The sequence below is a fragment of the Procambarus clarkii genome, chromosome 68 (assembly GCF_040958095.1).
Source record: "Procambarus clarkii isolate CNS0578487 chromosome 68, FALCON_Pclarkii_2.0, whole genome shotgun sequence".
Taxonomy (NCBI): domain Eukaryota; kingdom Metazoa; phylum Arthropoda; class Malacostraca; order Decapoda; family Cambaridae; genus Procambarus; species Procambarus clarkii.
This window is the reverse complement of record NC_091217.1, coordinates 28,705,633-28,720,386: the sequence shown is the minus strand read 5'-3', so window position 1 is coordinate 28,720,386 and position 14,754 is coordinate 28,705,633. Positions and strand designations below refer to the sequence as shown.

Genomic DNA, 14,754 nt, shown 5'->3' with positions numbered 1-14,754 from the left:
TTGCTGGAGGCGTGAGGCTCGCTTCTGGAGGACCTTGACCTCACTTGAGTGCCAGACATCGCAGGGGGAAGCCGCGCTCCGTTGAGCTCCCGTCAGAAGGGAACCCCTAGTGATATATCTCTAAGAGAAGAGAAGTGTGCAGACGTGCCAGCTGTGGAATCGAGCTGGGGACGTGTGGTCTCAAGTCGTGGACGATAATTAGTGAATATTAAGCCGCCCGGAGGCATTATTGTGGGCCGTGGGAGCGCCCTGACCAGACGCCGTCAGAGGGAAAGCGCCCTCGACCAATTAATCTGTGGTAAGCACGATAAACGCCAGTTCATAGTGATCACTTGTAGTTGGTCGTGTGCCCAGCGACAGTAGCGATGTTTATTTATAAGTTAGACATGTTTTAATAAGGCAGAAGGCCTGAAATAGGAGAGTGAAGAGGGAGGAACACGGAGCGACGTCCACCCCCTCTGAGCGCTGGCGGACGACTGAGGGAGCCTGGCTCCGGATGGAGGAAGACCCTCCCAGCGAGTGAGGACCGCCGCCAGGCGAGGTGGAGTATGGACCCGCCCAAAACGGGGGAGTCCACTCTCACTGTATGTAGAGGACAGATAGAGGTTTGAGGCAAGCATATTGTGTGGTTATTTTTGTTTATGTGTTAAAGGGGAACATTTTATTGGAGTGTCGATGGGTTGCAGGTTTGTCTTTGGGGAAGAAGTTGCTGAGAACTTCGAAGCCAGCAGATGATGTAGCTGATGAGACTCCAAGGTAGTGGAGCAGAGGACCTCGAGCTGTGAGGAGAAGCAGCAGTGAAGAGGAGTGTCACGTGCTTCTGTAGAGGTGGTGTAGCAGCCAAGAGAGCTGTGGAAGAACCTAACAGAAGGGTGAAGCACCGTAGTTGCACAAGGAAACTTCATGATAGCAGCCTGGAGGAGCTGCAGAGGATCCTGGTAGTGAAGCCCGGAAGAACCTAAGGATATTAGGGTTGTGAACTTCCAGAGGTGGAAGGGGAAGTTCTGGTGGATTACTAGTAGGGAGTTGATAGTGTTTGGTTGTCATTAGCGTGCAAGACGCAGTGAGAGGTGAGTGACTGTTGGCATTCTTATGTCAAGGAGTTTTTTATACTGAAGTATCAATGAACATTTATACTGGTATATGTTATTGCATTCAAATGCTGATTTTCTATATATACATTATCTTGCTGATAGTGCAACAGTGTATGTAGGCTTGACCAACTTGAGGAGGTTAATGGTATCAGGTGGCGAACCAGGAGATAGGATACCCCTTGATAAGCTGATAATAGAGTTCTGATGGTGTTGGAGTGCAACCTGATTGTGATATTATAGAGTATAGGATTCATTATTATTATATGTGTGTATGTATCGTGTATGTGCTTTGTCAAGTAAATGTGTCACAATTTGCTGGTGTTTGCCCTTGTCCTAGTGAGGCTTCCCAGGAGGTAGTAAAGAAGGAGAGAGAAAGAACCAAGAACCACTGCTGTGGACAGGGTAGGAGGTAATACTAGTAAGTCATAGGGGATTGAGGAGATCATATCTTATCTAAGGAGAGAGTGGGGAGTCACAGCGGCTCGAGTGGGTGTGTGCACGTGACAACGAGGCTAAGTGTTGGAGCCGCATCCCCTAAACGTGTGACGTTGAGCCCCTCTCCAAGAGCCAGAAGCGCCTAGTGTGATCTCCTAGTGAAGTGTAAGCACTCTACCGAGTTGTGGGTTGGGTTGTCCGTAGAGAAGGATCAACGACGACAACACCAACCAACCCACGAGTCTATAATAAATTGGGGGCCTGTGTCCGGGAGAGTGAACTGACACACCCACACTCTGTCCAAGAGTGGATTTGTACACCCCTGCTGAGATAAACTGTGTGACCGCAGGTGTATACTCTCTCTCTTGGGAAGACTCACAGGACAAGATGGATAAGGTGCAAGCGTTTGTGGAGTCAGGTAAGCCTGAGGATTTAGAAGGTTGCACGAGGGATCAATTGAAACAAATAGCAGAAAAATGTGGCATCAGGTTGAAAGCATCTAAAGTAGCTGGGATGAAGGATGAGATCCTTAGACAGTTGAGAGCCAGAAGTGAAGCGGCAGAACAAGGAGCCCAGGAAGGAGCTGAAAGTAGAAAGGAGGATGATGGGCAGGATGACGTGAGATCCCAGGGATCGAGTAGGAGCAGCAAGAGTAGCCGCAGTAGTAGGAATAGCCGAAATAGGAGCTTGGAGAGATTCCAGTTAGAGCTCCAGATCCAACAACAGCGTGAGGAGAGACAGTTCCAGCTGGAAAAGATGAAATTAGAACTCCAGATGAAAAATGAAGCCGAGAAGGAAAAAGAGAAAACCAGACTGGAAGTAGAAAAAGAGAAAACCAGACTGGAAGTAGAAAAAGAGAAAACCAAACTGGAAGTAGAAAAAGAGAAAACCAGAGTAAGAGAACTGGAGTTGGAACAGGAGAAAGAAAAAGAGAAAGCAAGGCTAGAGGTGGAAAAAGAAAAAGAGAGAACAAAACAAATGCAGATAGAAGCGAATAGAACCTTGGCTGAGCAAAGGATTGAACATGGGTTGCCAGAGAGCACCAACCAGGTATCACACCCACCAGATGTTAGGGTTAGGGAGAAGGACATTCCCTTGTTTGTGCCCGAAGAGGCAGAGAGCTTCTTCGAGCATTTTGAGAAAGTAGCCAGTATCAAGGAGTGGCCACAGGAGGAATGGGCCCAGCTGGTCCAGTTAAGATTGACCGGTGCAGCCAGGGAGGCATACACCCAATTGTCACTGGAAGAGTGCCAGGATTACGCCACAGTAAAGAGCAGCATATTGCGCTCGTTTCAGTTAACCCCAGAAGCTTATAGGAAGCGCTTCAGAGAAATGATCAAAGTTGGAGCATGTACGTTTGCTGAGACAGCAAGAGATCTGGAAAGACGATTCCAGAAGTGGATTGAGGCTGCTGGAGTTGGATCTTACGCTGACCTGAAGCAACTGATGGTCATGGAGAAGTTCTTGGAGATGATGCATCCCGAAACAAAGTTCAAGATCCAAGAAGCAGGGATAAAGGAGGTGAAAGATGCCGCAGATAGGGCGGATATGATTACTGAAGCGTACAAGAGCTTAAGGGAGAACAGAGTGAGAAGCGAGGCGAGACGCAGCAATGGCAGATCCAATGGAGTCTGGGGAGGAAGAAATTATGAGAGACCCAGAGGAGTCTGGGGTGAGAAAAATTTTGATAAATGGGCAGATAAAAGTAAGTACCCTAAAACTCAGAAGAGTAGGTCGCGCACTTCGTCTGAAAGTGAAGATGGAGGAGCCAAACGAGAAACTAATCGTTATCCAGGAAACCAAGAGTCCAGTAAAGCCCCACAGAGTGCAGGTAGTGTGCCTGGCCCTAGGAACTCTCATGTGAGTGGACAAAGTCAGAGCCGCTTTGGTACGTATAGGAGAGATTTCTCCCAGATGAGATGTTACAATTGTAACGGATTGGGTCACGTGATGCGAGATTGTCGGCAGGGCAAGAGAGTTGTGACCCTGGCCATGTGTGACCCCCGAAGCAAATATATCAATGTGTTCCAAGACAAACCACAGAGAGCGAATTTAGTGAACGAGAGGTATAGGCCGTTCATGAGTAAAGGTTGGATCAGTGTAGGAGGCCAACCTGAGGTAGAAGTTGGTATCTTAAGAGATACCGGAGCTAATCAGAGCTTGATTACGAGAAGCCTGATTGGGAATGATCGACGGTTAGCTGGCAGGAGTAAGATGAGGGTATATGGGTTGTTGTCTGAAAGTGACATGCCCGTATGTACTGTCCAGCTAAGGTCGGAATATGTGTCGGCAGAGGTGATGTTGGGAGTGTGCCCCGACATACCTGTTCCAGGAGTCCAAGTGATCCTGGGGAATGACTTGTGCGGGACAAAGGTGTTGCCGAGAGTCGTAGCGGAGACTGTACCAGAGGAGTGCCCAGAAGGCCACGGCACGGGTGGGACACCTGAGAGTGTGAACCTGACTGACATCCGAGGAGATGAGTCAGGAGACCGCCAAGCCATTGAAAACCCTGTCTCGGTAGTGACGAAGGCAGAGGTGGCCGACAAGGAAGACGCTGGAGAAGATGAGACAGTGTCAATTAAACCGGTAGAAGATATTGATGTAGATATAGCATGGCTGTTCGATGAAGGTCCAGCCCAGGAAAATGGAGTCTCGGTGAGGTCGAAAGTGAAGATGGCCCAGCCGAAGAAGAATCATGTGAAGAGAGCGGACCTGAGTAGAGCCCAGACTGCTGAAATTAAGAGTCGGAAGGCGAATGCAACTGTGCTGAGTAGGAATGAGGAAGGATGTGGACATACAGAGGACAAGAGTAGAGCGTCAAGTTGTCCACGAGCACAGAGGCATTTGGGTAGTAGAGTTAAGTTGTTTGAGATGTCAGGAGTTGACATGTTTCACAGAAACCGTAGAGTAGAGATAATGAAGAAGAGTAATAGCCGAGAAAATGAGAGGAGTAGAGACAGTATGTGTGGAGAGATGCTTACGAGCACTTTGGGAGAGGTAAAGCGACATGTACGGTCGAGTGCTGTTGGATGTAATACAGTGCCCGAAGAAACTTTTAGGGAACGAAGAAGAGTTGAAGGAGAAGAAATGGAGTTGTATAGAGGTGAGAGGTGTGAGAAGAGGATGATGATGCAAGCATGGATGAATAGAAGAAAGCCGAGGACGCGATGGAGGTCAAACAGGATGAGCTCTCGGATAAAGGAGGAGACGGAAGGGAGAATCGTCGGTGAAGACGAGGGAGTGAAGTATGATGACAGGAGGCGAAAGTATAATGGCAGTAGATGGAAGTATGAAGACGACAGAGGAGATACAGACAGTAGATGTCTGACTCTGGACGGGAAGAGAAGAAGACGAGGAAACGGAGGGTGGAGACAGTAAGTAGAGTGGACCAATGGATTGCAGGCGTCCAAGGTGGACAGCCTAGCCAAGAGGTGTCAGAGAGGTCAAATCGTTTATGAGAAGATCATGTTTCTGGCGAGTTGTGAGCCAGATGTTGCAAAGAGCAACGAACTAATTGCAGACTCTTAAGGGAGTACGTAAGCAGATCAACCGTTCGAACCAATCGGTTGAAGAACGAGACAGCGTGGTGGCGGATGTATTATCCCGAGCTTTGCCACTGGAATAACTCTCAAAAATAAGGGGAGGGGAGTGTTATGATCTCAGCCTGCAGGAGAAACGAGTCTCCCTTCTTGAGAGTTATTCAGCAAGCCTGACCTAACTAGAAGGTCTAGCAAATATTGAGGTGATAACCCATATGAAAAATGGCTGGTTGGATATGTAAAACAATTTAAGATTATGGGCAGTAAGTAAGGAAATAGATAAATGACGGGCTAGGAGATGTGGACATTTTGCTGGAGGCGTGAGGCTCGCTTCTGGAGGACCTTGACCTCACTTGAGTGCCAGACATCGCAGGGGGAAGCCGCGCTCCGTTGAGCTCCCGTCAGAAGGGAACCCCTAGTGATATATCTCTAAGAGAAGAGAAGTGTGCAGACGTGCCAGCTGTGGAATCGAGCTGGGGACGTGTGGTCTCAAGTCGTGGACGATAATTAGTGAATATTAAGCCGCCCGGAGGCATTATTGTGGGCCGTGGGAGCGCCCTGACCAGACGCCGTCAGAGGGAAAGCGCCCTCGACCAATTAATCTGTGGTAAGCACGATAAACGCCAGTTCATAGTGATCACTTGTAGTTGGTCGTGTGCCCAGCGACAGTAGCGATGTTTATTTATAAGTTAGACATGTTTTAATAAGGCAGAAGGCCTGAAATAGGAGAGTGAAGAGGGAGGAACACGGAGCGACGTCCACCCCCTCTGAGCGCTGGCGGACGACTGAGGGAGCCTGGCTCCGGATGGAGGAAGACCCTCCCAGCGAGTGAGGACCGCCGCCAGGCGAGGTGGAGTATGGACCCGCCCAAAACGGGGGAGTCCACTCTCACTGTATGTAGAGGACAGATAGAGGTTTGAGGCAAGCATATTGTGTGGTTATTTTTGTTTATGTGTTAAAGGGGAACATTTTATTGGAGTGTCGATGGGTTGCAGGTTTGTCTTTGGGGAAGAAGTTGCTGAGAACTTCGAAGCCAGCAGATGATGTAGCTGATGAGACTCCAAGGTAGTGGAGCAGAGGACCTCGAGCTGTGAGGAGAAGCAGCAGTGAAGAGGAGTGTCACGTGCTTCTGTAGAGGTGGTGTAGCAGCCAAGAGAGCTGTGGAAGAACCTAACAGAAGGGTGAAGCACCGTAGTTGCACAAGGAAACTTCATGATAGCAGCCTGGAGGAGCTGCAGAGGATCCTGGTAGTGAAGCCCGGAAGAACCTAAGGATATTAGGGTTGTGAACTTCCAGAGGTGGAAGGGGAAGTTCTGGTGGATTACTAGTAGGGAGTTGATAGTGTTTGGTTGTCATTAGCGTGCAAGACGCAGTGAGAGGTGAGTGACTGTTGGCATTCTTATGTCAAGGAGTTTTTTATACTGAAGTATCAATGAACATTTATACTGGTATATGTTATTGCATTCAAATGCTGATTTTCTATATATACATTATCTTGCTGATAGTGCAACAGTGTATGTAGGCTTGACCAACTTGAGGAGGTTAATGGTATCAGGTGGCGAACCAGGAGATAGGATACCCCTTGATAAGCTGATAATAGAGTTCTGATGGTGTTGGAGTGCAACCTGATTGTGATATTATAGAGTATAGGATTCATTATTATTATATGTGTGTATGTATCGTGTATGTGCTTTGTCAAGTAAATGTGTCACAATTTGCTGGTGTTTGCCCTTGTCCTAGTGAGGCTTCCCAGGAGGTAGTAAAGAAGGAGAGAGAAAGAACCAAGAACCACTGCTGTGGACAGGGTAGGAGGTAATACTAGTAAGTCATAGGGGATTGAGGAGATCATATCTTATCTAAGGAGAGAGTGGGGAGTCACAGCGGCTCGAGTGGGTGTGTGCACGTGACAACGAGGCTAAGTGTTGGAGCCGCATCCCCTAAACGTGTGACGTTGAGCCCCTCTCCAAGAGCCAGAAGCGCCTAGTGTGATCTCCTAGTGAAGTGCAAGCACTCTACCGAGTTGTGGGTTGGGTTGTCCGTAGAGAAGGATCAACGACGACAACACCAACCAACCCACGAGTCTATAATAATGGTGAGCTATATTGAGCTCGTTAGCAGTGCTAACAGGGTGAGTTACATTGAACTCGTCAACAGTGTTGACAGGGTGAGCTACAGTGAGCTCGTTAGCAGTGCTAACAGAGTGAGTTACAGTGAACTCGTCAACAGTGTTGACAGGGTGAGCTACAGTGAGCTCGTTAGCAGTGCTAACAGGGTGAGTTACAGTGAACTCGTCAACAGTGTTGACAGGGTGAGCTACAGTGAGCTCGTTAGCAGTGCTAACAGGGTGAGTTACAGTGAACTCGTCAACAGTGTTGACAGGGTGAGCTACAGTGAGCTCGTTAACAGTGTTAACAGGGTGAGCTACAGTGAGCTCGAATTAACGAGGTGGAGTATTGTCTCATTCAATTATCATGGCGAGCAGTGCTCGTGGCATGGGGAACATTACAGCGTTCGATTGTCATGGCGAGCAATATTAAGCTCGTATGCGCATGGGGAACAAGCACTCATATTATTACGTTAATTCTAAGGTGAGCTATATTAAGCTCATGAAGCATGTTAATTAACAATGCTGATGTTTAACGATAATGCATTAAACATATTAGTTCTCTGTAAATTCGCTTACATATTAGTAAGTTTGCAAGTTTGTTCGTGCTGCGTTCCTACACTAAATAAGCAGAAACGAAAGAAAAAACAACTCAAACAAATTGATGCAAGTATTTAACACTAACTCTTAGTGCAGAAAACATGGCATCAAGAAGGTTTTTTTGGCAAACCTTTAAGCGCAAGTATAGTGGACCAGTGGTCCTAGTGAATTTCTAATTACTGAAGTTGCTTGATGACTTCATAGAATTACTAAATTCAGGAAATGCCAGTGGCATTGAGTGCTAGATTCTCTAGCCTAACATTATTAATTACCTAGGGGGTACCAGATTCTCTAGCCCAACATTACAATTTACCTAGGAAGACTGAGTGTGGTCAATTACTACTTGTCGAGAATAATTCTAGGTCTGCAGTGAATTCAATGGTTTGGTCGCTGTGACTTGTACTTGTTTGAGTACGGATCATTGGTTTTCACTGAGAGCTATGAAACATCTCGGCGAGTATCAATTGCACTACATTCAATCTGAGTTTGTTACTCAGCTGCGTTTCTCCTTTTAGCTTGCTGCTGGAGAATTGATTTACTGCTGACTAATTTATTATTGTTCGCAGGTTTAGGCTTGTTCACATTCAGAACTTTACCAGTAAGTAAGTAGCCACCTGCAGATTGGAGCATATTCATTCCCAATCGTTTAACATGTCCAGTTATGAACTGGTAATAGTAGTCGGCTCCTACTAGTACATCTACATTGTTAAGGCGGTCAGACGTTAACTTGTTGTCACCCAAATTAATTTCACGTTCCTGCAGGAAGTGGGCTGTGTACCCCAGACCCTTAATATTTAAGTCTAAAGGTATTTGATCTACAACAATGGCTTGGACAGCCTTGGCATGACTACCTAGTCGTACAAGCGGTTGAACTACTGAGTATTCATGGGTTCCTCGATTTATCATGGACCCTGACAAGTTTAATTTTACCTGTCCTATTGGTTGTAAATTAAGTGCCTCTGCTGCTCTTTGAGTAATGAAAGTTCTCTGGGAACCTTGGTCAAATAGTCCACGTATGGTGATCTTGGTTCCTCTGTTCTTCACTTGAAGTTGGGCAGTAGGCAAAGCAGCATCCACTTGAGATGCTTGTGAAGTTACGCTGTATACATCTCGCACCTTGCAGCACTGTACTCGTGTAGATTCTTTACGTCCTATTCTAGGATTGACATAATTAGTCCTAACTAATTTGCACAGTGCAGCATGATGCTTGCCCCTTCTACACCTATTGCAGGTGTTCAGTGGGGTTTCACAGCTGTTAACATTATGTGGTTTGAGACACCTAGTACATTTGTGTAACTGTTTGAGTCGTCTGACTCTTGTGTCTCTATTAGGATAATTGGTACATTTGTACAGAGAATGTTTTTGATTGCAAAACAAGCACATTTCCCATCCTGCAGATCGTTTTGGGGTTACCGGTTTAGGTAAAACAGTATTTGCAGGTGGTGATGGTTTTGCTGCTTGCATTTGCTTGTTATTTATTTTCTTGTGAGTACTTGGTGTACTCTGGGGAACCATTAACAGGCTCTTGGGAGTGCTCTTTGGACTATTAGGTCTCTTAGGAGCACCTGTGGAGTTATTAGGAGTGCTCTTTGGACTATTAGGTCTCTTAGGAGCACCTGTGGGGCTCTTAGGCCTCACTGATGAATCAGTGTTTGACTGATTTTGGTTACATTGATTATTAGCACCTTGGTTACCTAGTGACAGTGTCACTTTAGGAGTTTCAGGTAAGGAAACTGATGTAGGTACAGTTTTGGTGCATTCAGATTCAGCATTAATTGCTTGGTCTGCTGTATGATTGCTCATATTGCGCAAACCTGTAAATATATCCTGCATTGACAGGGTATTACCATTCTGGTATACATATAATTTATTAAGTGTGTCACCAGACAATTTTCTCTGGATGATAATTTTAGTCATCCACTCAGTAGTTGGGTGATCCACCTCTTTACTGAAAGAATTTATCAGTGACTCAAGCTGAAAACTAAAGGCTTGTAAGGAGTCAACTGATTGTTCTGGTGAAGATAAATTTAATAATTGGTGCACAAGGTTTATAATAGTCTTCTCATTGTTAGCACTTACTTTAGAAGGCTGTTGGGAGCAATTGTGACCATTACTTGTGTTGCTTAAGGCTTCTTGTTTAGCCTCAGCTTTGATTACAGCTTCTACTGCTGCTGCAGCATCAGCTTTATCATTTTCTGGTTCAGATTCACTGATTATTGCAGTTTCACTTGTTTCATCTGCAGCTTCACTTGTTTCTCTGGGTTCTTGTGATGGGCTAGTTAATTCAGTAGCCTTATGTATTGAACTAATAGAATCCAGGGAACATGGAGAAGAGTGGTCTGAAAATTGGTCAGACTCTGTAAACAAATCATCACATGAAGCTGTATTAGATGAGAGGTTAGAAAATGAAGGTTGAACTTCAGTTGTTGATCCTGTATAGTGATCAGCATTGATTAGAGGATTCTCCTCATCTTGAGTTAGCTCATGTATTTCATCTGAGCTGGGTGCTTGCTCGGTTGTAGGTCTTCTACAAAAACGTTCTATCCAATCAGGATCATTTTGTTTCGCAAGCACTCTTTTATAGTGATCTAACTTGTCTTGAATGGTATCTTCATATTCATCAAGATCATATTCTATCAGACTTAATTCGTCTGGGTCAGTATTACTGCTAAAGAGTTTGTCCTTATAAGCCTCGATTGTCTCCTTCACCTGGACATATTTTTCGTTAGCTGCCTCTGTGAAGATGTTGAACTCAAAGAAGTCAATTGGGTTGTTTTCTAAACAGTTGTCGTAGTCGTTAAGTCGTCTTGACAGGTACCTTTGAAGACTTCTCAAAATAATACTGATTCTCTTTAATATTTCAGAAGTATCCATTCTGGATGTAAATTTGATCCTGATAGGCTTATATAGCTACTTGTACAGCTATGGTGTCTGCTCCTTGATGTAGAGCAGGTATAATTATTGACAGCCTGATATTTCTTGAGGCTGGTTGTAATTTACCTCATTTAGAGGTTAGCTACCTACCTAATAATAAGCAACTAAGATTTGAGTGGTACCTTGGTCTCACTACAGGTGTTCCTCAGCTTAGCTCTTCTAAATCAGCCTCGGATGGGTAGTGGACTTACAGTAACACTCAAAGACATACATAGAAATATGCAATAAAATAATTACACAATAAATGGTTAATCCCACCCTTGATAGGGTCAGCACAAAAGAATAATATGTGTCACTAACTAGCTCAAACCTAGTCGTGAGAATTTCTACTTAAGAAACTACAACTATATTTAGTCTATGCTTGTGCCAAATTCAGCACAATCACAGCCTAAATTGCTACCTAATGAAGGTTGGCAAAGATTATATTATGGTGCAGTAATGTGCAAATAATTGTGCTGTTTTTTTGTTTTTTTTGTATTTTATATTTATTTATTGATTTATTTATTTTATTTATTTATGCATATACAAGAATGTACATAAGGAATGTGAGGATACAAATATGGTAATTACAGTCTTGTAAAGCCACTAGCACGCGCAGCGTTTCGGGCAGATAATATATAATATACACTTGTATAATTATGCGTATAAGAAATTAAATGAACACAAAGGAATTAATTGTGTTTGGCAAGTATTCTACTGCCGTAAATATTATCTAACTCCTGAATGTACTCCTAATTATGGAATAAAATGTTATCAGGGTTAGTAATGATTAACTAGTATGAGATCAGTAATTTGTATTAGTATACTGGATCCCTAAATGTTAATGATCCACTGACTTGAGTGAATCAGTAATTATAACATGGATTCAGGCTATAATGGACAGTCTGCTGACAGCTATATATTGAAACATTGGTATAGCCTAAATGGTTAACACTTAATTGGTGTTAGTGATTAATATAAGGTTATGAGCTGTTGCTCTTGGTGACCTAAAGATTCTACTTCAGTATGAAGTGTAGGTCTAAGTGTTGTGGGTAATTGGCTATGACCCACTAAAGCTACCTTATACATGAGGTGAAAGTAGCAATATGATAGTGTGATTTAGACTAACTGATGTGTTACATTGTTAGTTAACACAATTAATTAAATAGTTAGTCTAGCTGATATCACACAAGGATTAGTTATTAATGATTAATATTTGTAATTATAAATTTAATGCCTATCCGGTTCGATAAGGACCGTAATGTGGGACATTTGGGGCTTGAATCTAATTATTTAAATATTAATATAGTAAATTAAATTACGAAGGACCACCCGCTTTTATAGTAAAGAGGGAAACTGAGAAATTATGATCACTTGATAATTCCTAGATGAACCAGTAACTATGGATAAAATACTAGAGAATATGATCATATAAATAATTAATGGGCTGTGTGGGAACCGACCTGTGAGATTTATATTTATTTAATTTATATACTTCGATAGCAATTTGTATAATGATAAGTGGACTGTATTTCTGCAATAATCTCTTAATCTCATAAATCGATCCTCTACACATTAGGGGGGGTTTATTAAATTAATATATATGCAGCCAATCAAACTACAGAATTAACTACATACATTGAAGAGGTTCCTTATCTTATAGTACAGCAGGCTAGTCCACCAGGTATAACTAGGGTGTAGACACCAAATTATCCTCTTTGAGGTAGCTTCCATTACCCAGTAACTGGTGCACAAAGTCTTCCATCCTCGTCTTGACCTGTCAAAAGGGCGCTAACTGTGAAGCCAGATACCTATATATGACAAGTTATATCAGAGAAAACTGTACATGGAACAATAAAGACCTGGCTTAATTACCTTTAGTATGAGGCGATTTCGCGTTCTAACCGGCTAACCCTACCCAATGACATTAATGGCCACTAATGATAGATAATGGGTTTCGGAAAGAACACTTAACTTGAATTTGTAGACAGCGTGTTGATAATGGTACACTTTTAGTTTCCATAACACTACGTCCAAGTAAATTTAACAGGAGCCGAATTTGCTCCCGTGTGAGCCTCTGGTCTAGTCACAACAATGGCTGCCCTCCTTCCTCCCTGACGCCTGGCTTACATTGTCCACATGTCAGAAAGTGATAGAAGGGTCACATTTACTCTACTTTAATATTGATAATTAAGTTAATTTATATAAGATATTTTTATAATGGTAAAGTCCAAAGACTAATGTATTTAAGAATAATTCCCACCATAATAGGTGGTGAATTATAATAGTATGTGGTGATGATATCCCGTTTTCTTTAGACGGTAATTCCACTACAAGTTACGTTTTCTATGGGTAACTTGTTTATAATACAGCTATTATCTGTATGATTATTAAATGGTGTCGGATTTTCCGACATAATTCCCCAGGGGGCTGCTCACGGGTCGAAGTCCTAATTAGAACAGACGAACACCGATACTCCTCCTTCGAATTATTAGATTAATTTGATGTTAGTAGTTAGTAATCACACATTTGTGTGTCTGTTCGTACAGGACGGATGTCCCGTACTAGAGTTGTAGGGATTAGAAGTCCAATGCAATTTCATTTCCCTGTCAACTCTTGAAAGGCTAATATTCAAGCCTTATTACATATTATTTAACCCAGAAGACTGAATGTGATCAAGTACTACAGTCAAGTATGATTCAGGGACTGCAGTGAGATCAGTGACATTAGATATAACTTGAAGTTTCTTCAGGTAACTGGTCACTGATATATAAACACTGAGGCCCATGGAATACATCTTGATTAAATAATAAATGTATCAAATCAGTCATCAGATTTATTGGGGTTTAATTTAGTTAATTGATTCAGAAGATTGAATAGCTCATCATTAAAGTAAAGTATGGTTCTGAGACTGCAGTGGGTTCAGTGACATTGGTCGCAGTGACTTGTAGCTGTTTTAGGCTACTGTTCACTGATTTGCCACTGAGGCCTCATGAACTCATCTCCAGCTTTAAATGATGATACTAACATCAACCTCTGTTGGTATAGTCAGCTGTAATCTCCTTAGTATAATGCTACTGGAGAAATATAATCAGCTGACAAATTTAGATTTCTACTGGTATTGTTTATCTGCAGGCATAGGTCTCCTCAGGCTTGATACTGGGCCTGAGAGTAATTTACCTCCTGCAGAGTTTAACATGGTTATACCCTGATATTTAGTAGGGCTACCGATGAATCGATGACAATAGTCTGTCCCTACAAGGAGACCGAAGTCGGTGAGGTGATCAGACTTAATATTATCTGCCAATTTTATTCCTCTATTTCTCAGGAATTTGGCTGTTGCTCTCAGACCTTGAACTTGTAGGTCTACTGGTATTTTGTCCACCACAATGGCTTGTACTCGACAGACGTACCTGCCTAAACGTACTGATGGTTGTACCACCTGGTAGACTTGAGGTCCTGCATCTGTTACAAACCCTGAGATGTTGAATGACGTCTGGGCTACAGGCCTTAATTGTAATTCATCTGCCAACTTTTTAGTGATATATGTTCTCTGGGACCCTTGGTCAAACAACCCACGGGTATGGACCTTGGCCCTCTTATTCAGGATGGTAATTTGGGCAGTAGGCAAAGTCGTATTACCTTTAGACTTTGCCGATTGGACACTCTTTGTTTGTTGCACCTTGCAGTACTGTACTGTGGTGGGAATGCTATCTTCCACCTTGGGTCTTGAATACGTTAATTTCGTATATTTGCACAGTGCTGCATGGTGCCTACCTCTTCTACACCTGTTACAGGTGTTGAATTGGGTATCACAATAGTCTATGTTGTGTGACTTGAGACACCTTGCACATCTCCCTAATTCCTGGAGTCGCTCCATACGAGTGTCTCTAGTTGGATAATTAGCACAACAGTATGTTGAATGTTTCTTTTTGCAGAACATACATGTCCCCCAGCCTACTGCACGTTTGGAAGTTACCGGTTTGGGTGAACTAGTAACAGTAGGCTTGGAGGATGCTGCTGCATTGTCAGATTTTCTGCAAATTGATGTTTGAGTAATTGACTGATG

General features: G+C 43.3%; 1 protein-coding gene across 1 annotated transcript; it reads left to right on the top strand.

Moving 5' to 3' along the window:
- The first annotated feature begins 1,157 nt into the window (after nucleotides 1-1,157).
- Nucleotides 1,158-6,363, top strand: LOC138355581 (uncharacterized). The gene is made up of 2 exons (XM_069310889.1): nucleotides 1,158-2,402; nucleotides 2,451-6,363. Exons 1-2 carry the CDS (start codon nucleotides 1,917-1,919, stop codon nucleotides 4,905-4,907), a joined length of 2,943 nt encoding a protein of 980 aa, XP_069166990.1. The 5' UTR covers nucleotides 1,158-1,916; the 3' UTR covers nucleotides 4,908-6,363.
- The last annotated feature ends 8,391 nt before the right edge of the window (nucleotides 6,364-14,754 follow it).